This window comes from Trachypithecus francoisi, unplaced genomic scaffold, assembly GCF_009764315.1.
Source record: "Trachypithecus francoisi isolate TF-2019V2 unplaced genomic scaffold, Tfra_2.0 Lachesis_group17, whole genome shotgun sequence".
In the NCBI taxonomy this organism is placed as follows: Eukaryota; Metazoa; Chordata; class Mammalia; order Primates; family Cercopithecidae; genus Trachypithecus; species Trachypithecus francoisi.
Genome location: NW_022681462.1, coordinates 35,939,069 through 35,966,993, shown reverse-complemented (window position 1 = coordinate 35,966,993; position 27,925 = coordinate 35,939,069). Strand labels below are relative to the sequence as shown.

General features: G+C 42.4%; 1 protein-coding gene across 1 annotated transcript in view; it reads right to left on the bottom strand.

Moving 5' to 3' along the window:
* The window catches only part of DNAH6 (dynein axonemal heavy chain 6), a 353,105-nt gene that overhangs the window by 137,119 nt on the left and 188,061 nt on the right, over positions 1 to 27,925 (bottom strand). Inside the window, exons 41-44 of the mRNA XM_033175267.1 lie at positions 21,938 to 22,069; positions 11,798 to 11,969; positions 7,712 to 7,858; positions 430 to 503 (exon numbers count right to left, since the gene is read on the bottom strand). Coding sequence (XP_033031158.1) covers positions 430 to 503; positions 7,712 to 7,858; positions 11,798 to 11,969; positions 21,938 to 22,069 — 525 coding nt within the window. The remainder of the gene's footprint in view (positions 1 to 429; positions 504 to 7,711; positions 7,859 to 11,797; positions 11,970 to 21,937; positions 22,070 to 27,925) is intronic.

Below are 27,925 nucleotides of genomic sequence, written 5' to 3'. Positions count from 1 at the left end.
GTTAAGAGACTAGACCTCTCTGCTTCCTTCCAAACTGAATACCTGATAGCTCTCTGATTCAAACTGTTACCAAAATGAATGTAATTAGACCAGGAGTCAGCAAACTTTTTCTGTAAAGGGCCACATAGTACATATTTTAGGCTTTGCAGGTCATATGGTCTTTATCACTACTACTGCACTCTGCTGTTGTAGAGCAAAAGCAATCATATAAAAAAACATATATATATAGGTTGTGGCTACGTTCCAAAGAATTTTGTTTACAAAAATAGGTGGCAGGCAGATTTGGCTCATGGGACATAGTTTGCTGACATCTGGCGTAGATCTTAACTCTTCACACATGTGAAGTTTTTATAGAATATAAATTTGAATTGGAAAATAATAAATGCTTTATAATTTTCAAATGAGGTCAAGTCAGTTTAACATACTTACCTTAATGAAATCTCCAAATATGATGGGCTTATTCAAAAAATATTCCAGATCAATTGCAATTCCAAAATGTTTGTCTATTTAAAGAACAAAACCAAGTTTTTAATATAATGATAATCTTGAATGGAATATTTTAGTGATAAAACATACAGAATAACAGCTGCTACTTTACTTAGAAGACTTAATTAATATATATAAAAACTGAGAGAATGCTGTGTTAACTCCATGCCGCTTTAGTTTAGCTGATAATCTCCCAAGTTTAAGATTAAGAATACTTAACAAATAATTTAAAACACTTGTTAAATAATGAATATTGGATACTTATTTAAGAAATAAGAAGTATTTTAAAATTATCCTGGCTTTTGTTTTATTTTATTTCTTTTCTTTTTTTTTTTTTTATACTTTAAGTTCTAGGGTACATGTGCATAACGTGCAGGTTTGTTACATATGTATACTTATGCCATGTTGGTGTGCTGCACCCATCAACTCGTCAGCACCCATCAATTCAACATTTATATCATGTATAACTCCCCAACGCAATCCCTCCCTCCTCCCCCCTCCCCATGATAGGCCCCAGTGTGTGATGTTCCCCTTCCCCAGTCCAAGTGATCTCATTGTTCAGTTCCCACCTATGAGTGAGAACATGTGGTGTTTGGTTTTCTCTTCTTGTGATAGTTTGCTAAGAATGATGGTTTCCAGCTGCATCCATGTCCCTACAAAGGACGCAAACTCATCCTTTTTGATGGCTGCATAGTATTCCATGGTGTATATGTGCCACATTTTCTTAATCCAGTCTGTCACAGATGGACATTTGGGTTGATTCCAAGTCTTTGCTATTGTGAATAGTGCCGCAATAAACATACGTGTGCATGTGTCTTTGTAGTAATTTATAATCCTTTGGGTATATACCCAGTAGTGGGATGGCTGGGTCATATGGTACATCTAGTTCTAGATCCTTGAGGAATCACCATACTGTTTTCCATAATGGTTGAACTAGTTTACAATCCCACCAACAGTGTAAAAGTGTTCCTATTTCTCCACATCCTCTCCAACACCTGTTGTTTCCTGACTTCTTAATGATTGTCATTCTAACTGGTGTGAGATGGTATCTCATTGTGGTTTTGATTTGCATTTCTCTGATGGCGAGTGATGATGAGCATTTTTTCATGTGTCTGTTGGGTGTATGGATGTCTTCTTTTGAGAAATGTCTGTTCATATCCTTTCCCCACTTTTTGATGGGGTTGTTTGTTTTTTTCTTGTATATTTGTTTGAGTTCTTTGTAGATTCTGGATATTAGCCCTTTGTCAGATGAGTAGGTTGCAAAAATGTTCTCCCATTCTGTAGGTTGCCTGTTCACTCTGATGGTAGTTTCTTTTGCTGTGCAAAAGCTCTTTAGTTTAATGAGATCCCATGTGTCAATTTTTGCTTTTGCTGCCGTTGCTTTTGGTGTTTTAGACATGAAGTCCTTGCCCATGCCTATGTCCTGAATGGTACTACCTAGATTTTCTTCTAGGGTCTTTATGGTATTAGGTCTAACATTTAAGTCTCTAATCCATCTTGAATTAATCTTTGTATAAGGGGTAAGGAAAGGATCCAGTTTCAGCTTTCTACTTATGGCTAGCCAATTTTCCCAGCACCATTTATTAAATAGGGAATCCTTCCCCATTTCTTGTTTCTCTCAGGTTTGTCAAAGATCAGATGGCTGTAGATGTGTGGTATTATTTCTGAGGACTCTGTTCTGTTCCATTGGTCTATATCTCTGTTGTGGTACCAGTACCATGCTGTTTTGGTTACTGTAGCCTTGTAGTATAGTTTGAAGTCAGGTAGCGTGACGCCTCCAGCTTTGTCCTTTTGACTTAGGATTGTCTTGGCAATGCGGGCTCTTTTTTGGTTCCATATGAACTTTAAAGCCGTTTTTTCCAATTCTGTGAAGAAAGTCATTGGTAGCTTGATGGGGATGGCATTGAATCTATAAATCACCTTGGGCAGTATGGCCATTTTCACGATATTGATTCTTCCTATCCATGAGCATGGTATGTTCTTCCATTTGTTTGTGTCCTCTTTGATTTCACTGAGCAGTGGTTTGTAGTTCTCCTTGAAGAGGTCCTTGACATCCCTTGTAAGCTGGATTCCTAGGTATTTGATTCTCTTTGAAGCAATTGTGAATGGAAGTTCATTCCTGATTTGGCTCTCTGCTTGTCTGTTACTGGTGTATAAGAATGCTTGTGATTTTTGCACATTAATTTTGTATCCTGAGACTTTGCTGAAGTTGCTTATCAGCTTAAGCAGATTTTGGGCCGAGACAATGGGGTTTTCTAAATATACAATCATGTCATCTGCAAACAGGGACAATTTGACTTCTTCTTTTCCTAACTGGATACCCTTGATTTCTTTCTCTTGCCTGATTGCCCTAGCCAGAACTTCCAACACTATGTTGAATAGGAGTGGTGAGAGAGGGCATCCCTGTCTTGTGCCAGTTTTCAAAGGGATTTTTTCCAGTTTTTGCCCATTCAGTATGATATTAGCTGTGGGTTTGTCATAAATAGCTCTTATTATTTTGAGGTACGTTCCATCAATACCAAATTTATTGAGCGTTTTTAGCATAAAGGGCTGTTGAATTTTGTCAAAAGCCTTTTCTGCATCTATTGAGATAATCATGTGGTTCTTGTCTTTGGTTCTGTTTATATGCTGGATTACGTTTATTGATTTGCGAATGTTGAACCAGCCTTGCATCCCAGGGATGAAGCCCCCTTGATCATGGTGGATAAGCTTTTTGATGTGCTGCTGAATCCGGTTTGCCAGTATTTTATTGAGGATTTTTGCATCGATGTTCATCAGGGATATTGGTCTAAAATTCTCTCTTTTTGTTGTGTCTCTGCCAGGCTTTGGTATCAGGATGATGTTGGCCTCATAAAAAGAGTTAGGGAGGATTCCCTCTTTTTCTATTGATTGAAATAGTTTCAGAAGGAATGGTACCAGCTCCTCCTTGTACCTCTGGTAGAATTCAGCTGTGAATCCATCTGGTCCTGGACTTTTTTTGGTGGGTAGGCTATTAATTGTTGCCTCAATTTCAGAGCCTGCTATTGGTCTATTCAGGGATTCAACTTCTTCCTGGTTTAGTCTTGGGAGAGTGTAAGTGTCCAGGAAATTATCCATTTCTTCTAGATTTTCTAGTTGATTTGCGTAGAGGCATTTATAGTATTCTCTGATGGTTGTTTGTATTTCTGTGGGGTCGGTGGTGATATCCCCTTCATCATTTTTTATTGCGTCTATTTGATTCCTCTCCTTTTCTTCTTTATTAGTCTAGCTAGCGGTCTGTCAATTTTGTTGATCTTTTCAAAAAACCAACTCCTGGATTCATTGATTTTTTGGAGGGTTTTTGTGTCTCTATCTCCTTCAGTTCTGCTCTGATCTTAGTTATTTCTTGCCTTCTGCTAGCTTTTGAATGTGTTTGCTCTTGCCTCTCTAGTTCTTTTAATTGTGATGTTAGAGTGTCAATTTTAGATCTCTCCTGCTTTCTCTTGTGGGCATTTAGTGCTATAAATTTCCCTCTACACACTGCTTTAAATGTGTCCCAGAGATTCTGGTATGTTGTATCTTTGTTCTCATTGGTTTCAAAGAACATCTTTATTTCTGCTTTCATTTCGTTATGTACCCAGTAGTCATTCAGGAGCAGGTTATTCAGTTTCCATGTAGTTGAGCGGTTTTGATTGAGTTTCTTAGTCCTGAGTTCTAGTTTGATTGCACTGTGGTCTGAGAGACAGTTTGTTATAATTTCTGTTCTTGACATTTGCTGAGGAGTGCTTTACTTCCAATTATGTGGTCAATTTTGGAATAAGTGCGATGTGGTGCTGAGAAGAATGTATATTCTGTTGATTTGGGGTGGAGAGTTCTATAGATGTCTATTAGGTCCGCTTGGTGCAGAGATGAGTTCAATTCCTGGATATCCTTGTTAACTTTCTGTCTCGTTGATCTGTCTAATGTTGACAGTGGAGTGTTGAAGTCTCCCATTATTATTGTATGGGAGTCTAAGTCTCTTTGTAGGTCTCTAAGGACTTGCTTTATGAATCTGGGTGCTCCTGTATTGGGTGCATAGATATTTAGGAGAGTTAGCTCTTCCTGTTGAATTGATCCCTTTACCATTATGTAATGGCCTTCTTTGTCTCTTTTGATCTTTGATGGTTTAAAGTCTGTTTTATCAGAGACTAGGATTGCAACCCCTGCTTTTTTTTGTTCTCCATTTGCTTGGTAGATCTTCCTCCATCCCTTTATTTTGAGCCTATGTATGTCTCTGCATGTGAGATGGGTCTCCTGAATACAGCAGAGTGATGGGTCTTGACTCTTTATCCAGTTTGCCAGTCTGTGTCTTTTAATTGGAGCATTTAGTCCATTGACATTTAAGGTTAATATTGTTATGTGTGAACTTGATCCTGTCATTATGATATTAACTGATTATTTTGCTCGTTAGTTGATGCAGTTTCTTCCTAGCCTCGATGGTCTTTACATTTTGGCATGTTTTTGCAATGGCTGGTACCGGTTGTTCCTTTCCATGTTTAGGGCTTCCTTCAGGGTCTCTTGTAAGGCAGGCCTGGTGGTGAGAAAATCTCTAAGCATTTGCTTATCTGTAAAGGATTTTATTTCTCCTTCACTGATGAAACTTAGTTTGGCTGGATATGAAATTCTGGGTTGAAAATTCTTTTCTTTAAGAACGTTGAATATTGGCCCCCACTCTCTTCTGGCTTGTAGAGTTTCTGCCGAGAGATCTGCTGTTAGTCTGATGGGCTTCCCTTTGTGGGTAACCTGACCTTTCTCTCTGGCTGCCCTTAAGATTTTTTCCTTCATTTCAACTTTGGTGAATCTGGCAATTATGTGTCTTGGAGTTGCTCTTCTGGAGGAGTATCTTTGTGGCGTTCTCTGTATTTCCTGAATTTGAATGTTGGCCTGCCCTACTAGGTTGGGGAAGTTCTCCTGGATGATATCCTGCAGAGTGTTTTCCAACTTGGTTCCATTTTCCCCCTCACTTTCAGGCACCCCAATCAGACGTAGATTTGGTCTTTTTACATAATCCCATACTTCTTCAGGCCTTGTTCATTTCTTTTTCTTCTTTTTTCTTTTGGTTTCTCTTCTCGCTTCATTTCATTCATTTGATCCTCAATCGCTGATACTCTTTCTTCCAGTTGATCGAGTCGGTTACTGAAGCTTGTGCATTTGTCACGTATTTCTCGTGTCATGGTTTTCATCTCTGTCATTTCGTTTATGACCTTCTCTGCATTAATTAGTCTAGCTGTCAATTCTTCCACTTTTTTTTCAAGATTTTTAGTTTCTTTGCACTGGGTACGTAATTCCTCCTTTAGCTCTGAGAAGTTTGATGGACTGAAGCCTTCTTCTCTCATCTCGTCGAAGTCATTCTCTGACCAGCTTTGATCCATTGCTGGTGATGGGCTGCGCTCCTTTGCAGGGGGAGATGCGCTCTTATTTTTTGAATTTCCAGCTTTTCTGCCCTGCTTCTTCCCCATCTTTGTGGTTTTATCTGTCTCTGGTCTTTGATGATGGTGACGTACTGATGGGGTTTTGGTATAGGTGTCCTTCCTGTTTGATAGTTTTCCGTCTGACAGTCAGAAGGACTGTCTGTTGGTCTGTTGGAGATTGCTTGAGGTCCACTCCAGACCCTGTTTGCCTGGGTATCAGCAGCAGAGGTTGCCGAAGATAGAATATTGCTGAACAGCGAGTGTACCTGTCTGATTCTTCCTTTGGAAGTTTCCTCTCAGGGGTGACTCCACCCTGTGAGGTGTGGGGTGTCAGACTGCCCCTAGTGGGGGATGTCTCCCAGCTAGGCTACTCAGGGGTCAGGGACCCACCTGAGCAGGCAGTCTGTCCCTTCTCGGATCTCAACCTCCGCGTTGGGAGATCCACGGCTCTCCCCAAAGCTGTCAGACAGAGTCGTTCGCGTCTGCACCAGCCCCCGCTGCTTCCCCTATTGGACTTCAGCTGTGGGCTGTCCCCAGAGGTGGAGTCTACAGAGACAGGCAGGCTTCCTTGAGCTGCTGTGAGCTCCACCCAGTTCGAGCTTCCCAGCGGCTTTGTCTACCTACTTAAGCCTCAGCAATGGTGGGCACGCTCCCCCAGCCTCGCTGCTGCCTTGCGGATAGATCACCGCAGACTGCTGAGTTAGCAGTGAGGGAGGCTCCGTGGGCGTGGGACCCTCCCGGCCAGGTGTGGGATATATTCTCCTGGTGTGCCTGTTTCCTTAAAGCGCAGTATTGGGGTGGGAGTTTCCCGATTTTCCAGGTGTTGTGTGTCTCAGTTCCCCTGGCTAGGAAAACGGATTTCCTTCCCCCTTGCGCTTCCAGGTGAGGCGATGCCTCGCCCTGCTTCAGCTCTCGCTGGTCAGGCTGCAGCAGCTGACCAGCACCGATTGTCCGGCACTCCCTAGTGAGATGACCCCAGTACCTCAGTTGAAAATGCAGAAATCACCGGTCTTCTGTGTCGCTCGCGCTGGGAGTTGGAGACTGGAGCTATTCCTATTCGGCCATCTTGCTCCGGCCCCGGCTTTTGTTTTATTTTGCGACGGAGTCTTGCACTGTCACCCGGGCTGGAGTGCAATGATGCAATCTCAGCTCACTACAACCTCTGCCTCCTGGGTTCACATGATTCTCTTGCCTCAGCCTCCTCCTGAGTAGCTGGGATTATAGGTGCACACCACCACATCTGGCTAATTTTTTGTATTTTTAGTAGAGACGGGGTTTCACTATGTTGGCCAGACTGGTCTTGAACTCCTGACTTTGTGATCTGCCCGCCTTGGCCTCCCAAAGTGCTGGGATTACAGGCATGACCACTGTGCCCGGCCAATCCTGGCTTCTTATCAGACAAAATGCTCTTTCTCCTACTTTCTCTCTTCTACTTTAAACTTCATAATAAATTAAAATACTAACACTTCCTGAATTTATTTATTTACTTTGGTATTTTTAGTAGAGATGGGGTCTTGCCTTGTTGCCCAGGCTGGTCTCGAACTCCTGAGCCCAAGGGATCCATGTATCCAGCCACCCAAAGTGCTGGGATTATAGGCATGAGCCACCACGCCCGGCTGACCCTTCCTGAATTTTAATAAAATTATTTTATCATATTGCATAATATTTCATATATTTTAATATATATTTGAACCTTCAAAGAAAATCACTTTTACTCATAAATTATGAAAATTCTTTTTGTGTTAATTGTTCTTTGTGGAAACCAAATTGCTTTTCTACTCGAGTAAAAAAAAGAATAGGTAAAGATTCATATTTACTGGCCATTTCTGTCAGAATAACATGGAAATATTGCTTATCTTCATTATTAATCAAGCGATCGTGGAAGATTCTTTGGCATTCATGGCAAAAGAGTCTAAAGATCTGAATTTCTCCTCTTATTGTTCCTGGATCACATTGAAGGATACCTGTTTTTTAAGAAAAGAAAAAAAAAAAGAAAAATTCTACATTTGTAGAATCTCCAGTAATAGTTTAATTAGGAAATCCTTAAGTACAACTTCACCCTCACATTGCCAAAAATGACTGCTTCCCCGGTGGATATACACATATACGAATAGTGACTTCATTTATCGATAACAACATTGGGACACATTATTTGACAAAGACATTTCTGTCCCTGTTTTGTGATGTTTCTTTAATTGAGCATGTGAAGTGGTCAGACTCCACCATGTAAGCAAGTGGATCCCATTGTTACATGAGCTGCAGTATGCTAACTGAAGGGCGTCACCTTACTTTAAAATAGACTGAAGTATATGTATTTACTTATCTTGCAACTTTCCTCCTCCCAAGGCTTATACTGTTTTTGAAACTCCCATTTCTCTCTCTTTCCCAATGTCAGTCCTCACCAAATGCCCCTGGCCCTTCCGGCTTCTACTAAGATTATTCTGAGTACTCATTTCATTAGTGTAAATTGTTATTGCAAACACAGTTCTAATAATTTCAAGTTACAATCAAAGCAACAATGTACAGGAATTCCTGGAAATGGTACTTCTCCACAGAGACCACCAATATGGGTCTCCTGACACTGTAGACGGGGGCAGGGAGAGTGTCTACTGTGCATGTGGACACACGCAGCAGAGAGTGGGTACCACACAGCATGGTAGGTACTGCTCATGTTGCTTTGGAATACTAGGGTATTTCTGTAGATAATGATGCTACCTGTTTTTTGCATCTCACGTTTGTTTGTGTGTGTGTTTGACATATATGTTTCTTGAAATGCTTGTTTTTTTTTTTATTATACTTTATGTTCTAGGGTACATGTGCACAACATGCAGGTTTGTTACATATGTATACATGTGCCATGTTGGTGTGCTGCACCCATCAACTCATCATTTACATTAGGTATATCTCCTAATACTATCCCTCCCCCCTCCCAAATGCTTGAAGTTTTAATTATTTTCAGTTAATATTTGTAGAAATAAGGAAATTTCTAGGACTTTTGATGAAATGTGGAACCAAGGAGAAAGAGATTCAACATTGGAATTTCCTGTGTATTTTATGATGTGTCATTTCAGAAGTAAAGTGGATCCTGAATTTTGAAGCTCAAAAATTATCTTAAAAATAGGAATAGAAAGGCAATGGGGAAGGATAATAAATAAATGACAAGATTAGACAATGTCTGAGGATCAGTGAGTGAGTCTGAAGCAGTTCATGAAAGAAACGAAGTCATAGTCTAATGTTTTCTAGGAAAATTGAGTTCATGAATAGCAGGACTAAACTGCTAGTATAAGAGGGCATGATTTCAGTGGAGGAAGAGGAAAACAAATTATTTTGTCATCCTGTGGCAAGGATGGTGTGCCAGCTTTGAGAGTCCTTCAGGCTCTTGAAGGAGGAAGAAAAAGAAAAGAGTGACAGAGCTTTCAAATTGGGATTTGGGAAGATCAGGAACCTGTGTGAGAACTGTGCATTAGGGAGGAGCAGGAGGGGTTTGCAGGGTTCTTAATGCCTAAGCTCCTGCCATGGGCCAGCATCTCTTAGTTCATTCCCAGAGTTGTTAATGCACAACAGGTAATGACTTAGATTGTGATGAAGATGGGAAGGAGAGCTAGCTTTCAAAGAGGCCAGTCATTGCTTCACAGGAAAGCACTCTGCAGCTTCTACTTTGGCTACTTTGCAGATATTGAAAACAAACTTATAAATGTTAGTTAGAATCTTTTTAGAGAGAAAAAAATATTGGCTGGGCACAGTGGCTCATGCCTGTAATCTCAGCACTTTGGGAGGCCGAGGCGGGTGGACCACCTGAGGTCAGTAGTTCAAAACCAGCCTGACCAACATGGCAAAACCCCGTCTTTACTAAAAACACAAAAATTAGCTGGGCATGGTGGTGTGCACCCGTAATTCAAGCTTCTTGGGAGGCTAAGGCTGGAGAATCGTTTGAACCCAGGAGGTGGAGGTTGCAGTGAGCCGAGATCGCGCCACTGCACTCCAGCCTGGGCAACAAGAGTGAATTCTATCTCAAAAAAAAAAAAAAAAAAAAAAATTAAGAGTGGTGTAGAACAAAGGGCACTGGATGGGGAGTCAGGGAATGAAGCAGATCATGGAGCAACTAAGAGTTAGTGTCCTTGTATACAAAATCAGGGGAGATTTGTTTATTCATCTAGACATTCATTCATTCAGTGCCAGGCCCAGTTAGGCACTGGGATACAGTGGTGAACTAAGCATACAGCCCTTGGGGAGCTGATGTCCTAATGGGAGAGACAGATACATAAACACACATATATGCAGAGAAATATGTGCGATATGATTACAGGTAATAGGAGCTATGAAGGGACACGGGAAAGTTTTGCTGAGGAGGTGACTTTGAGCAGGGAAAGTGAGCCATGTGCGTATCTGGTGTCAGAGCACTGCAAGTGACATACAGAGGTCCCCGGGCAGGCCCGATTTCAGGAATGGCAAGGAGGTGGCAGTAGCAAGGAGGAAAGTGGCAGGCAATGAAAGGGAGAGGGAACCTGGATCCAGATCACTCAGAGACTCAACACAGGCAGGTGCTGGAAGCAGCCTCAGGAGGGTCTCAGCAGGGCCCATGGTTGGCTGCTGTGCAGAGGGCAGAGCTTGGTTCCTTTGAACAGGGTATATGGACAACTGGAAGCAGGAGATTAGAGAGGAGGTTAGAGGGGTAGTGGATGGAGTGGTGAGGAGTGGTTAGATTAGGGATATATCCTGAAAATAAAGCTGTCAGGATTATTCATGGATTGCACAGGGGTTTTCAAGGTTCCTGGCGAGAGCAACTAATGGTAGTCTCCTCTGGGGCTGGGGTACGTATGGCCAAGGTGGAGGGGAAAAGCAAGAGTTCCGTTTAGACATGACAATGTAGCTGGCCAGCTGGATGCCTGAGGGCGCACACTGAGAAGGAAGCTGGATATGCAAGTCAGACTCTTAGAGTAGGGGTGGGAGCTGGAGGCAGGCACTCTAGTGCCATCTCTGAGTAGACAGTATTTGACAATATAGAATTGACCAAAATTAGTGAGGGAATATGTGTGTAGATCTGAAGACCGAGCCCTGTGGCCCCAACATTTTGAGGTAGGGAAGAGGAGGAGCAGCTATCAAAACAGACTGAGGGACAGCAGGCAGTGAGGGGGGACCGCAGGAGAGCCTGCCCTGGACCACTGGAGAAGGTGGGGAGGGGCGAGTTGTGTGGACACTGCTGTGAGGTTAAGGTGCCACTGAGAGCTGACCAGTGAATCTGAGCGGATGGAGACAGGACTCAGGTAGAGTGCAGTGTTGGGTATCACACTTTGATTGACATATATTGAAGGGAGAACTGGAGGTAGTAAGTGAGACAGGGAGGAGAGACCATACTTTAAGAGGTCTTTCTAGAAGGAGCAGAGAAATGGGAGGAGTACCATCAGGGGATATGGGACTTACAGAAAATTTTTTTTTTTTTTTCAGATGGGAAGTATGATAGTGGCTTTTTATGCCATTAGGCATGATCCAATAAAAGAGGAAACTTTGAAGATGAGAAGAGAAGTGGGAATAATAGCAAAATCCTTGAATAGACAGGAGGGTATTGGGTTCGGTACTAGAAGGAGCACTGGCACTGATAGATGCAGGGGCAGCTCAGCCCAGGGAAGGAAGATGCAGGTTGTCTGGGAGATTTAGAGGCAGCCCTGGTCCAATTGCTTCTATTTTTTTTCAGTGAAAGACAAGCAATCAGCAGGGAGTGAGAAATGGGAGGCAGTGTTGGCCATGTGAAATAGTTGTAAAGCACTCAGCCTGAACAGGAACAGGTGATGGGATTTCTGGGTGAGTCACAGAAAACTGCATACATACAATGTTACTGAGAGATTTGGGGGCCAATGGAAAAGAAGGGAGGGTGCAGATCAGAAAACGAGGGTTCAGTACACTACCTTGCACACATTTGGATAAGTCCCTCAAGTTAAAGACGTAATGGGACTTGGCAGGTGTTGGCAGGAGGTCAACACTCATTTTCTTATAAATCTCAACCGAGGCTTCTACAATGCTTGATGCAGTTTGCTTTACAGCTGGTGGAAAGTCACTCAGGAAACCATTTAAGATGGCCTAGAATCAGAAACATAATATGAGAGGATTAGATTTATTTTAAACCAAATATCTATCTTTTAAGTACTCCAGATGACATATTTTCTAATAACAGAAAGCCAAATTCCAACACAAAGTCTTCTGGTATCAAAGCTGTTCTGCTTATTTCAGAAAACATTCTCGAGGATGCACTCACTCCTGTCTTCTGTGATTGTTTTGTGATGCCTGAGTGGCATTCATATCTGACTAGTGAATTTACATGAATGTACTCTCAAGTAATTTAGACCTCTGCTTGAGGTGAGTCCAAGGGGTCATCAAGAAGGGCACAAACCCACCTGAAAAAGAACAGAAACCCTCTCTCTCACTTTTATGGACGAATGACCACCACTCTCAAAGATTTTCATCTTCATGTATATTTCAAATGTGACTTACTTGCAATGGTGAACTCCTTCACATTCAGCTTCCCCATTTCAGTAGCTGGCCATTCCCTCCTAAGCTCAGATCAGGAGCTTGGAAGTCTCTGTAGACACCTCCCATTCTCTGTCCCGCACAATCAATCTTGAACACATTTCTTGGGTCTGTTTGCTTCTCTCTGTTTCCCTGGACATCACCCCATCCTGGGCTACACTCTTTTAAATCTGGGTTTCTCCCCTCTCTCCTTCACTCTGGCCTCTCCACTTCCATCCTGGTCTCCCTGCCGGTCCGCCCTTCCCCCAGCTCCCTCACTTCACCCCTCCCTTCCATTGCTCCCTGTGTCCCCGCCACACTAGTCTGAACACCCGCGCTCCTTCCCATCTCAGGCCCCTGCACTACTGCTCCCCTGTCTCTGTGCCTAGCCCTCTCCGCTTGGCAGGTGCCTTTTCAGCCTTCATGTTTTAGGTTACATGCCATCTCTCCAGAGAGGCCTTTCCTGATCACTCAATCTAAAACAAGTCCTCCCATCAGTCTCTCTGATCTTCTCATCCATAACATCACAACTTGAACATGTGTATTTATTAGCTAGTCCTTGACCCCCAAGTGCTTGGAAAAATCATTATTGTTTTTTAAATAGATAAATTCTTATCACCATTAACCCTGGGGTAACTCATGGGAGAAGCCACCAGAATGCATATCGATGTTTGCAAGTTAGTCCAATCTGAAGTTGGTGTCATATATGAGATCTTTTGAAATAAACCTGAGTATTTGTTTTCAGTGGGCCTCCTGTTTGACATTTGCTTTAACTTGTGAGGATGACCTCAGGGGAACTGAGACACACAACACCTGGAAAATCGGGAAACTCCCACCCCAATACTGCGCTTTAAGGAAACAGGCACACTAGGAGAATATATCCCACACCTGGCCGGGAGGGTCCCACGCCCACGGAGCCTCCCTCACTGCTAACACAGCCGTCTGCAGCGATCTATCCGCAAGGCAGCAGCGAGGCTGGGGGAGGGGCGCCCGCCATTGCTGAGGCTTAAGCAGGTAAACAAAGCCGCTGGGAAGCTGGAACTGGGTGGAGCTCACAGCAGCTCAAGGAAGCCTGCCTGTCTCTGTAGACTCTACCTCTGCAGACAGCGCACAGCTGCAGTCCATTAGGGGAAAGAGCGGGGCCGCTGCAGACCCGAACGACTCTGTCTGACAGCTTTGGGGAGAGCCGTGGATCTCCTAACGCGGAGGTTGAGATCTGAGAACGGACAGACTGCCTGCTCAGGTGGGTCCCTGACCCCTGAGTAGCCTAGCTGGGAGACATCCCCCACTAGGGGCAGTCTGATACCCCACACCTCACAGGGTGGCGTCACCCCTGAGAGGAAACTTCCAAAGAAAGAATCAGACAGGTACACTCGCTGTTCAGCAATATTCTATCTTCGGCAACCTCTGCTGCTGATACCCAGGCAAACAGGGTCTGGAGTGGACCTCAAGCAATCTCTAACAGACCAACAGACAGTCCTTCTGACTGTCAGACGGAAAACTATCAAACAGGAAGGACACCTATACCAAAACCCCATCAGTACGTCACCATCATCAAAGTCCAGAGACAGATAAAACCACAAAGATGGGGAAGAAGCAGGGCAGAAAAGCTGGAAATTCAAAAAATAAGAGCGCATCTCCCCCTGCAAAGGAGCGCAGCCCATCGCCAGCAACGGATCAAAGCTGGTCAGAGAATGACTTTGACGAGATGAGAGAAGAAGGCTTCAGTCCATCAAACCTCTCAGAGCTAAAGGAGGAATTACGTACCCAGCACAAAGAAACTAAAAATCTTGAAAAAAAAGTGGAAGAATTGACAGCTAGACTAATTAATGCAGAGAAGATCATAAACGAAATGACAGAGATGAAAACCATGACACGAGAAATACGTGACAAATGCACAAGCTTCGGTAACCGACTCGATCAACTGGAAGAAAGAGTATCAGCGATTGAGGATCAAATGAATGAAATGAAGCGAGAAGAGAAACCACAAGAAAAAAGAAGAAAAAGAAATGAACAAAGCCTGCAAGAAGTATGGGATTATGTAAAAAGACCAAATCTATGTCTGATTGGGGTGCCTGAAAGTGAGGGGGAAAATGGAACCAAGTTGGAAAACACTCTTCAGGATATCATCCAGGAGAACTTCCCCAACCTAGTAGGGCAGGCCAACATTCAAATTCAGGAAATACAGAGAACGCCACGAAGATACTCCTCCAGAAGAGCAACTCCAAGACACATAATTGCCAGATTCACCAAAGTTGAAATGAAAGAAAAAATCTTAAGGGCAGCCAGAGAGAAAGGTCGGGTTACCCACAAAGGGAAGCCCATCAGAATAACAGCAGACCTCTCGGCAGAAACTCTACAAGCCAGAAGAGAGTGGGGGCCAATATTCAACGTTCTTAAAGAAAAGAATTTTCAACCGAGAATTTCATATCCAGCCAAACTAAGCTTCATCAGTGAAGGAGAAATAAAATTCTTTACAGATAAGCAAATGCTTAGAGATTTTGTCACCACCAGGCCTGCCTTACAAGAGACCCTGAAGGAAGCCCTAAACATGGAAAGGAACAACGGTACCAGCCATTGCAAAAACATGCCAAAATGTAAAGACCATCGAGGCTAGGAAGAAACTGCATCAACTAACGAGCAAAATAACCAGTTAATATCATAATGACAGGATCAAGTTCACACATAACAATATTAACCTTAAATGTCAATGGACTAAATGCTCCAATTAAAAGACACAGACTGGCAAACTGGATAAAGAGTCAAGACCCATCAGTCTGCTGTATTCAGGAGACCCATCTCACATGCAGAGACATACATAGGCTCAAAATAAAGGGATGGAGGAAGATCTACCAAGCAAATGGAGAACAAAAAAAAGCAGGGGTTGCAATCCTAGTCTCTGATAAAACAGACTTTAAACCATCAAAGATCAAAAGAGACAAAGAAGGCCATTACATAATGGTAAAGGGATCAATTCAACAGGAAGAGCTAACTCTCCTAAATATCTATGCACCCAATACAGGAGCACCCAGATTCATAAAGCAAGTCCTTAGAGACCTACAAAGAGACTTAGACTCCATACAATAATAATGGGAGACTTCAACACTCCACTGTCAACATTAGACAGATCAACGAGACAGAAAGTTAACAAGGATATCCAGGAATTGAACTCATCTCTGCACCAAGCGGACCTAATAGACATCTATAGAACTCTCCACCCCAAATCAACAGAATATACATTCTTCTCAGCACCACATCGCACTTATTCCAAAATTGACCACATAATTGGAAGTAAAGCACTCCTCAGCAAATGTACAAGCACTGAAATTATAACAAACTGTCTCTCAGACCACAGTGCAATCAAACTAGAACTCAGGACTAAGAAACTCAATCAAAACCGCTCAACTACATGGAAACTGAACAACCTGCTCCTGAATGACTACTGGGTACATAACGAAATGAAAGCAGAAATAAAGATGTTCTTTGAAACCAATGAGAACAAAGATACAACATACCAGAATCTCTGGGACACATTTAAAGCAGTGTGTAGAGGGAAATTTATAGCACTAAATGCCCACAAGAGAAAGCAGGAGAGATCTAAAATTGACACTCTAACATCACAATTAAAAGAACTAGAGAGGCAAGAGCAAACACATTCAAAAGCTAGCAGAAGGCAAGAATAACTAAGATCAGAGCAGAACTGAAGGAGATAGAGACACAAAAAACCCTCCAAAAAATCAATGAATCCAGGAGTTGGTTTTTTGAAAAGATCAACAAAATTGACAGACCGCTAGCTAGACTAATAAAGAAGAAAAGAGAGAAGAATCAAATAGACACAATAAAAAATGATAAAGGGGATATCACCACCGACCCCACAGAAATACAAACAACCATCAGAGAATACTATAAATGCCTCTATGCAAATCAACTAGAAAATCTAGAAGAAATGGATAATTTCCTGGACACATACACTCTCCCAAGACTAAACCAGGAAGAAGTTGAATCCCTGAATAGACCAATAGCAGGCTCTGAAATTGAGGCAACAATTAATAGCCTACCCACCAAAAAAAGTCCAGGACCAGATGGATTCACAGCTGAATTCTACCAGAGGTACAAGGAGGAGCTGGTACCATTCCTTCTGAAACTATTTCAATCAATAGAAAAAGAGGGAATCCTCCCTAACTCTTTTATGAGGCCAACATCATCCTGATACCAAAGCCTGGCAGAGACACAACAAAAAAAGAGAATTTTAGACCAATATCCCTGATGAACATCGATGCAAAAATCCTCAATAAAATACTGGCAAACCGGATTCAGCAGCACATCAAAAAGCTTATCCACCATGATCAAGTGGGCTTCATCCCTGGGATGCAAGGCTGGTTCAACATTCGCAAATCAATAAACGTAATCCAGCATATAAACAGAACCAAAGACAAGAACCACATAATTATCTCAATAGATGCAGAAAAGGCTTTTGACAAAATTCAACAGCCCTTTATGCTAAAAACGCTCAATAAATTTGGTATTGATGGAACGTACCTCAAAATAATAAGAGCTATTTATGACAAACCCACAGCTAATATCATACTGAATGGGCAAAAACTGGAAAGATTCCCTTTGAAAACTGGCACAAGACAGGGATGCCCTCTCTCACCACTCCTATTCAACATAGTGTTGGAAGTTCTGGCTAGGGCAATCAGGCAAGAGAAAGAAATCAAGGGTATCCAGTTAGGAAAAGAAGAAGTCAAATTGTCCCTGTTTGCAGATGACATGATTGTATATTTAGAAAACCCCATCGTCTCAGCCCAAAATCTCCTTAAGCTGATAAGCAACTTCAGCAAAGTCTCAGGATACAAAATTAATGTGCAAAAATCACAAGCATTCTTATACACCAGTAACAGACAAGCAGAGAGCCAAATCAGGAATGAACTTCCATTCACAATTGCTTCAAAGAGAATCAAATACCTAGGAATCCAGCTTACAAGGGATGTCAAGGACCTCTTCAAGGAGAACTACAAACCACTGCTCAGTGAAATCAAAGAGGACACAAACAAATGGAAGAACATACCATGCTCATGGATAGGAAGAATCAATATCGTGAAAATGGCCATACTGCCCAAGGTGATTTATAGATTCAATGCCATCCCCATCAAGCTACCAATGACTTTCTTCACAGAATTGGAAAAAACTGCTTTAAAGTTCATATGGAACCAAAAAAGAGCCCGCATTGCCAAGACAATCCTAAGTCAAAAGGACAAAGCTGGAGGCGTCACGCTACCTGACTTCAAACTATACTACAAGGCTACAGTAACCAAAACAGCATGGTACTGGTACCACAACAGAGATATAGACCAATGGAACAGAACAGAGTCCTCAGAAATAATACCACACATCTACAGCCATCTGATCTTTGACAAACCTGAGAGAAACAAGAAATGGGGAAAGGATTCCTTATTTAATAAATGGTGCTGGGAAAATTGGCTAGCCATAAGTAGAAAGCTGAAACTGGATCCTTTCCTTACCCCTTATACGAAAATTAATTCAAGATGGATTAGAGACTTAAATGTTAGACCTAATACCATAAAAACCCTAGAAGAAAATCTAGGTAGTACCATTCAGGACATAGGCATGGGCAAGGACTTCATGTCTAAAACACCAAAAGCAACGGCAGCAAAAGCAAAAATTGACACATGGGATCTAATTAAACTAAAGAGCTTTTGCACAGCTAAAGAAACTACCATCAGAGTGAACAGGCAACCTACAGAATGGGAAAAAATTTTTGCAACCTACTCATCTGACAAAGGGCTAATATCCAGAATCTACAAAGAACTCAAACAAATATACAAGAAAAAAACAAACAACCCCATCAAAAAGTGGGGAAAGGATATGAACAGACATTTCTCAAAAGAAGACATCCATACACCCAACAGACACATGAAAAAATGCTCATCATCACTCGCCATCAGAGAAATGCAAATCAAAACCACAATGAGATACCATCTCACACCAGTTAGAATGGCAATCATTAAGAAGTCAGGAAACAACAGGTGTTGGAGAGGATGTGGAGAAATAGGAACACTTTTACACTGTTGGTGGGATTGTAAACTAGTTCAACCATTATGGAAAACAGTATGGCGATTCCTCAAGGATCTAGAACTAGATGTACCATATGACCCAGCCATCCCACTACTGGGTATATACCCAAAGGATTATAAATTACTCTACTACAAAGACACATGCACACGTATGTTTATTGCGGCACTATTCACAATAGCAAAGACTTGGAATCAACCCAAATGTCCATCTGTGACAGACTGGATTAAGAAAATGTGGCACATATACACCATGGAATACTATGCAGCCATCAAAAAGGATGAGTTTGCATCCTTGGTAGGGACATGGATGCAGCTGGAAACCATCATTCTTAGCAAACTATCACAAGAAGAGAAAACCAAACACCGCATGTTCTCACTCATAGGTGGGAACTGAACAATGAGATCACTTGGACTGGGGAAGGGGAACATCACACACTGGGGCCTATCATGGGGAGGGGGGAGGAGGGAGGGATTGCATTGGGGAGTTATACATGATATAAACGTCATGCACATGTACCCTAGAACTTAAAGTATAATAAAAAATAAATAAATAAAAAAAAAAAAAAGAAAATCTCTCCATTTGTATGTGTATGATGGAGAATAGACAAGCTGATAATTTTATCTATATATATGTTATAGGTAGGTAAAAAGCTCCAGCCTTCTCTTCTCCATGACACAAATACAAATACAAATACAGTTTCTAACATATGCATGAGTAACTGTGTGTCTGTATCTAGATATCTCATTCATCTATTCATTATCTGCGTCCGTGGAAGAAGATCCATGAGGACAGGGATGATATACCAATGTCAGGCGTATAGAAGGTGCTCAACAAATATTTGTTTAATGAATGAATTAAAGGCTACTAAATTGGTATCCATACATTAAAATTAGCATATCATTATAAAATGTACTGAGGACCACAGCCTGATATTTTACTTAAGGATCTGGCTTACATGATCTGCCTGGCAACTTCGCAAAACTCTTACTAAGAACATGCACACAAGACACAGCCAGATTTGTCAGTTTTGGGAGAAGGATTCTTTGGCATAAGCACATTATCACTAGTTTATGGAGCCAATCATGGTTTTCAGTTACTGCTGTTATAGCTTTCTAACTAGAAATTTCATTAAATTTAATTTACCTGGTTGTGTGCTGTTCAGTTTACCCTTGGAGTGTATAGTGATGCATATTTTGGCACACAAATTTCCAATAAGTAAACACTCAGGTTTGTGTGAACTGTGTGGTCCAAGAAAGAGTCACTTATAATGTACATATTCCAACTGAGCAAACCGTGACTGGTTATTAGTGATGCACTCCCTGCATATATGCACTGATTAACTAATTTGCAATAGACTATCAAGGAAAGTACAATGATAGGACTAATTGTGTTAACACTAATAGGTGACGAAAACATTATATATAATATACATGTACTATTTAGATTCATAGGCTTCTTTTATATAGTAGAAATAAATCTATTTATATATGTTGCTAACAATAAATTAGCTTATTGATTTTGCTCTTCTTCAATTCTTGACTACATCCAAGTTCTTTCTCCTCCAAACAGTAATGAAGGACAGGACAGAAGGGTGATGAATTATTGGGTCCTGCTTAGGTGAGCTGTGATGAAAAATGAAGTTTGAGATCCATGGGCCTAGAGCAAGTTCTTTTTTCCTACAGGCAAAATACCCTGTCCGTTGTAATGACAGCAATATTCTTTCCCACCTGAATTCAGTCCAACCCGGTAGCCCCCAGAATCTCGCAGTTTTGCAACGTATCATTTCTATTTCCCCTTATAGTTAGTGTGGGTTTTAAATGTAAACCTGTAAAGTTACAGTGGGAAGAAGCAGCTCTATCACAGCCAGTTTTCCGCTGTGATGTGCTTGCTGGACGATGTTCCCATGGGTGACACATTTCCATGGACATGATAATCCCACAGGAGGTTGAGAGTTGGGGACCATGTCTTTCCCAGTGGCCCAGACTTCACTGTATTCTTCTCACCCACAAAATACAAATCATTCCATTTTGGAATGATGAAGAATGACGTTTTTGTAGTCATAACCCTGAATCTGCTTTAACTTAATAAAAAATGAAACAATTTGCAAATTCAGTTTCTTCTAACCAGGCATAAGTTTCTTGAGACACCCCTCACCACTCATCACATCACAGTGGATCTGTGGTGTGGTTGGGAATCACGCACTTCCAACTTCAAAATATAAATATAAAAGTTCTCAGAAAAAGTGTGCAGGGGCTTAGACAACCCCTCTAATGGCTTTGGTGGTTCCTGTTATGTCTTGTTCTATACTCTGGTGCTTAATTATAGGAGCTAAGCTCCCATCCTTTCATATTTTCTAAAACACTCTCCCAAAGTTCTTCAAAATGTGGCAGTTTTTATATATCTTTGTGGCATTGCTCCTAAACAGCTTATTGGAACTACTTCAATTTATTAAAAATAATTTCCCACAGAAATAAGCTATTTAAATACAAACAGAAAACTCCTTTCCACGTACTGACGGTTGTATACATGTGGAGTCTGTCCCTCTTGAGAGAGGGCTTCCATTGGAAGAAGTCGATGCTGGTAATTGCCACATCCTTGGGCATCACTGTCCACATCACTGTCATCAGCTTCTCCAGGCCAGTCACCTGAACTGTCTTATTCTACCTTTGCGCACACCTTACCATTTCCTGCCTCTGCAGTTGCATTCACCCAGCACTTCCTGTTCCTAAGATCCGTTCCTCCCTGTCAATTCCCAGCATCCCCAAGCCTCAGCTCACAATCTCTCTTGTCTAAGAAACCTTTGCAGGTTGGGTATGTGGGGCTTTAGTCATGCTGCTTCATATTCTCTTATTGTTCTACTCAAAATAATGCCTCACAATCTGTTGAGCACTTGTAGGGCAGGTGCTATTATTTTTCCCATATAAAGGATGGAGAAGTAGGGAAGGGAAGTTAGTACAGGTGGACAAAATATAGGTTATTGTTCTTTGTGAGAGTGGCCAAGGAGATGAGTTCTGTTTTAGGTGTCTTAAGCTTGAGCTGTCTGGCATATCACGTGCCAAGTGTGGTGGCAAGTGGACACACAGACCTGGTGGTTAGGTATGAGATGAGCACAAAGGCAGGGGCTGGGTAGTGATGAGATCTACTAAGAACTGTGTGTGCAGTGCTAAGTGGCAGGGACCTAAGATGCAGCCTTCTCTAAAGGTAGGGGTTTTGTTTGCACAATCTTTCTGCATTTCCAGAACTCTCTGAGACCAACAGATACAGAAGGCAGTGATGCAAATGCCTGCCAGCTACTCTCCAGGAGTCCATATTTACCTGCTTCCTGCTCGGGAAAGAGATGGATAGATGGACTCCTTAGAAACACAAGACACCACTTTGATTGTGGGAGGCTTGGAACACATATATTTTCTTTTCCCCCTTTTGCCTAAGTTAGAATCAACACTCACCTGAAAAATCTGTTTCAGACTGTGATCTGAGGGCACTGGGAGGCACAGCATGCTGAAATGTCTGATGAAGCGGGGAGTCACAGGGTTGCGGCCACCGCCTGGAGGTGCACATGCCGATACAATTGTTACATCCTGTGTGCAGAGAAATCCACTTGGATCACTCAGCACAGAACGAAATGCGACCTGCCTATCCCAATGGTAGGACTTCCCAAATGCCAGCATTGCATTACATTTTTTGTGCATGTTAAATGACTTCTCACAATCACTCCAAGAGATCACTATAATTACACCTATTTTATAGATGAAAAAACCAAGGCCCTGGATGGTTAAATAAGTTGCTCAAGGTCACTCAGCTGATTCATCTACTTTATATAAATACCTTTATGTGAAACTGTAATCTTAAAAACTTTGTTATCTGAAGATAAAATATAGCCATTCTTTCAACAAATATTCATTATTCATGGTAGTTAAGTTTAGTAAAGTTGGCTGGAGCACTGGATTAGTGGATACTGAACCATCGCTCCTAGGGTTAGGTTTCTGTGAGTCTCTGTGATGACATTTTTGTCAACTGACCAATACATAACTTTGTTTTATGTGCGTTTCTGTTTAAAACACCTTATTTTATATTGTTGAGTCATTAACATTGAACTCATGGACCACAGCACTATTACTCATGCCTAAATGAAATTTATCAAATTCATTCATTTTTTTCAGTAAGGCACATCACAGCCTTTTTGTATTTAGGAATAGTAGACAGCACTTTAGCACTACACTTGGGCCATTTTAAATGGCAAAATCACCAACAGAAGGCATAAAAATGTGAAAATGTGGCCTCCAGTAGACTGTGAAAAGGGCAGTTGTTTACAGCATGAGAGCTGAAAAAGAAGGCAGAGTGTTGTCTTGTTCCACCTCATCGGGGAACTGTGGGTTGGATGGCTAGAATTTTTCGCCACTCCGTACATGTCTGCAAAAGACAGAATAAGTGCTGTGAATATTGATTTTGCAGTTACAAATTTTTGTGAGCAGGTGAATCTTCAAACATGGAATCCACAAATAGCCTGGGCTATTGTGAATTAAATGGAAAGCAAAAGCCCTGTGGGTCTAATGGAGAGAACATGCCACCTATTCCATCTGAAAGCAGCTTTAGTGGGAAGGACAGAGGTTAATAAATCAATGATCTTAAAAATAAATGTGCAACTTTGGGAGGCTGAGGCAGGCAGATCACTCGAGTCCAGGAGTTCAAGACCAGGTTGGGCAACATGACAAAATCCTGTCTCCACTAAAAATTCAAAAAATTAGCCAGGCATGGTGGCATGAGCCTGTGGTCCCAGCTACTCGGGGGTCTGAGGTGGGAGGATTACTTGAGCCCTGGAAGTTGAGGCTGCAGTGAGCCTCTATTGTGCCAGTGCAGTCCAGCCTCAGTGACAGAATGAGACCCTGTCTCAAAAATAAAATAAAATAAAATTGCAATAAAAATCACAGTAAGGTTTTTGAAGGAAAGGTATATAATGCTGAGGCAACGCTTGATGGGGGAACCTTACTTAGTCTGTGGGTCAGAGAAGATTTGGCCAAGGAAATGGTACTTGCAGTGGAGAGCTGGAAGCTGACAGGAGCAGAAGACAAGGCCATAGGGGTGAAGAGAGCAGATGCATTTCTGGCAAAGGGAAGAGTGTGTACCAATTCCTTTGGTAGGAGGAAGAATCTGAAGACCAAGAGGAAGGCACTCTTGATCTCAGCTCTACAGTACCAAGGCTTGAGGTGGTACCAAGGCTGTCTCTATGTGAATCAGTTCCAATAAACAACAGCTTACTACGTACAAGGTATTAAGCTTAGCAGGGGCCATAAAGATGAGGGAGATGGAGGTCAGGAGCTCAGAGTCCAACATGAAGGAATGCAATACAAGATGAGCACATCAACAGCTGTGACTCAAGATGGAATGTGAAGGCCATAAAGACACACACAGTGCTCCATGCGGATGAAAGAGGAGCTCACACTGGAAATGGGGGTTTAAGGAAAGACCTTGTGAGCAAGGCAATTTGGAGATGGGCCTTGAAGGAGTACAAGGATTACAAGGGAAGAGCTGGAGAGAAGGGCCCTTTCAGGTAGAGGGCACTATCACAAAGGCATGCGGTGGAGGATACGGGTGCATTCAGGAGACATCAAGGCTTCTGCCTCAGTGGGACTGTGGGACATGTGCAGGGAGCAGCAAAAGACCCTTGAATCAGAGAAGCCATTCACAGCCATATGTGGGAGCCTCAGAGTGCCAGGGCAAGGCATTTCCATGTGATTTGTTTGGCAGAGAGGAGCCACTGAGCACTGGCCTGGTGGGAGGTTTGGCAGTCATTCCCTTCCTACCCTCATCCCCATGGCACTGAGTCAGGGGAATTCTAAACCTGCAAAGGGCATGTGATATTCTCTCCTCACTGCGTTGTTGGGAAGATAAAGTTAGATAAAATGATTTGGAAAGTAAAAAAACCTTATATGCAAAAGACTGCTTTCTTTATAAAGAGGCCTAATTACATTCTCTTTTTAGGAAAGGTTTTCCTGTTTTAATACAGGCTGTAAATACAGTCTGGAAGAAGAAAACTGCTGACTGCTTTCCAGGAACTGAATACAGGTTCATCTTCCATCCGGGACTTCCTGTGTTGGAGAATGAGGCCCCTTTCTCAGGACCTACTACCTCCGCCCCCATCAGTTTTCACCTCTGCACAGCTTGAACCCTCTCTTCAGTCTCCATTTATCCCTCTGCCTCTTACACTCATCTTCTTTTTCACTTCAAAGAATGTTTGTGCCTTATTTAAGCTCTCATTTTGATAGACAGAAAGTGCTCTACCTGGATTTCCCAGGGAACTGGAGCTTAGCAACGTGGGCAGGGAGGAATCTTAGCTGAAATCACATATTCAGAAGCTGAACGGCCTGGGCTCTAATCCCAGTTTTGCCACTTACGAGTAGTATGACCTTGGACCAGTCACATAACTCCATACTCTTGGCCTATTTCTTGATCTATAAAACAAGGCTGATAGCATTATCCATCTTGTAGGGATGCTGGGTGCTAGCAGGTGGGAAACACTTAGAATAGTGCCTGGTACAAATATTTGTTTTTATTGTGAGCAAAACTAAACATGCCCCCTGCCCTCTTCTTGTCAAGCATATTGGTTTCTGCTCTCCAGAACAGAAATGGGGCAGTCAGCCTAGGTTCCCCCTTCTCCCTCTTGACTCCATACCCCACCTGTGATGGTTAATACTGAGTATCAACTTGATTGGATTGAAGGATACAAAGTATTGATCCTGGATATGTCTGTGAGAGTGTTGCCAAAGGAAAGTAACTTTTGAGTCAGTGGGCTGGGAAAGGCAGAATCACCCTTAACCAACCCTTAAATTGTGGGCACAATCTAATCAGCTGCCCATGGAGCTAAACTATAAGGAGGCAGAAAAATGTGAAAAGAGTGACTGGCCTAGCCTCCCAGCCTACATCTTTCTACCATGCTGGATGCTTCCTGCCCTTGAACGTCGGACTCCAATTTCTTCAATTTTGGAGGCTGGACTGGCTGTCCTTGCTTCTCAGTCTGCAGATGGCCTATTGTGGGACATCGTGATCATGTGAGTTAATACTTAATAAACTCCCTTTTATGTATATATATCTATTCCGTTAATTCTGTCCCTCTCAAGAACCCTGACTAACACACCACCAGTCCTGCTGATCTGCCTTCTGGCTTCTAAACCCTTCTGACCACACGTATCACCCCAGGAGGTTCGACCCTCATCTCTTGTCCTCTAGGCTACTGCAGTTGCCTCTGTTCTTACTTCCTTTTTAGCCCATCCCTCCCCTGCAGCCAAGGGAATCTTTCCATAAAATTTCCTTCAGCAGCTCCTCAGCACTTACAGGATAAATCCAGTTTCCTCCTCATGGACCCACAGCACCATGGGATGTGACCTCTGCCTCTCCTGTTGCTTTGGTGCTCATATTTCACACCACCTTAGTATTTTACATTCCCGCTTCTGGGGTATAAAATGCTCCCTTTCTCTGCTTTGGCATGCATGCCTTCAGAATCCAGCTCCAACATCACTTCTGGGAGGCTTCTCCCATCCGCAACCCAGCCCCACCCCTGAAACTCTCCTGTCTCTCCCCTCTCACCACTCTGCATTAGAAATGTCTGTCCACCCCAGGCATAGCTAAACAACAACAACAACAACAATAAAAGCAGAAGAAACCTCTGCAGACACAAACGACTCTGTCTGACAGCTTTGAAGAGAGCAGTGGATCTCCCAACACGAAGGTTGAGATCTGACAACGGACAGACTGCCTGCTCAAGTGGGTCCCTGACCCCTGAGTAGCCTAACTGGGAGACATCCCCCACTAGGGGCACACTGACAGCCCACACCTCACACGGTGGAGTACACCCCTGAAAGGAAGCTTCCAAAGCAAGAATCAGACAGGTACACTCGCTGTTCAGCAATATTCTATCTTCTGCAACCTCTGCTGCTGATACCCAGGCAAATAGGGTCTGGAGTGGACCTCAAGCAATCTCCAACAGACCTACAGCTGAGGGTCCTGACTATTAGAAGGAAAACTAACAAACAGGAAGGACACCCACACCAAAACCCCATCAGTATGTCACCATCATCAAAGACCAGCGGCAGATAAAACCACAAAGATGGGGAAAAAGCAGGGCAGAAAAGCTGGAAATTCAAAAAATAAGAGTGCATCTACCCCTGCAAAAGAACGCAGCTCATCGCCAGCAACGGATCAAAGCTGGACGGTGAATGACTTTGACGAGATGAGAGAAGAAGGCTTCAGTCCATCAAACTTCTCAGAGCTAAAGGAGGAATTATGTACCCAGCGCAAAGAAACTAAAAATCTTGAAAAAAGAGTGGAAGAATTGATAACTAGAATAATTAATGCAGAGAAGGCCATAAACGAACTGACAGAGATGAAAACCATGACACAAGAAATACGTGACAAATGCATAAGCTTCAGTAACCGACTCGATCAACTGGAAGAAAGAGTATCAGCGTTTGAGGATCAAATGAATGAAATGAAGTGAGAAGAGAAATCTAAAGAAAAAAGAAGAAAAAGAAATGAACAAAGCCTGCAAGAAGTATGGGATTATGTAAAAAGACCAAATCTACGTCTGATTGGGGTGCCTGAAAGTGAGGGGGAAAATGGAACCAAGTTGGAAAACACTCTGCAGGATATCATCCAGGAGAACTTCCCCAACCTAGTAGGGCAGGCCAACATTCAAATTCAGGAAATACAGAGAACGCCACAAAGATACTCCTCCAGAAGAGCAACTCCAAGACACATAATTGCCAGATTCACCAAAGTTGAAACGAAGGAAAAAGTCTTAAGGGCAGCCAGAGAGAAAGGTCAGGTTACCCACAAGGGAAGCCCATCAGACTAACAGCAGATCTCTTGGCAGAAACTCTACAAGCCAGAAGAGAGTGGGGGCCAATATTCAACATTCTTAAAGAAAAGAATTTTAAACCCAGAATTTCATATCCAGCCAAACTAAGTTTCATAAGTGAAGGAGAAATAAAATCTTTTACAGATAAGCAAATGCTTAGAGATTTTCTCACCACCAGGCCTGCCTTACAAGAGACCCTGAAGGAAGCACTAAACATGGAAAGGAACAACCGGTACCAGCCATTGCAAAAACATGCCAAAATGTAAAGACCATCGAGGCTAGGAAGACACTGCATCAACTAACAAGCAAAATAACCAGTTAATGTCATAATGGCAGGATCAAGTTCACACATAACAATATTAACCTTAAATGTAAATGGACTAAATGGTCCAATTAAAAGACACAGACTGGCAAACTGGATAAAGAGTCAAGACCCATCAGTTTGCCGTATTCAGGAGACTCATCTCACATGCAGAGATATACATAGGCTCAAAATAAAGGGATGGAGGAAGATCTACCAAGCAAATGGAGAACAAAAAAAAGCAGCAGTTGCAATCCTAATCTCTGATAAAACAGACTTTAA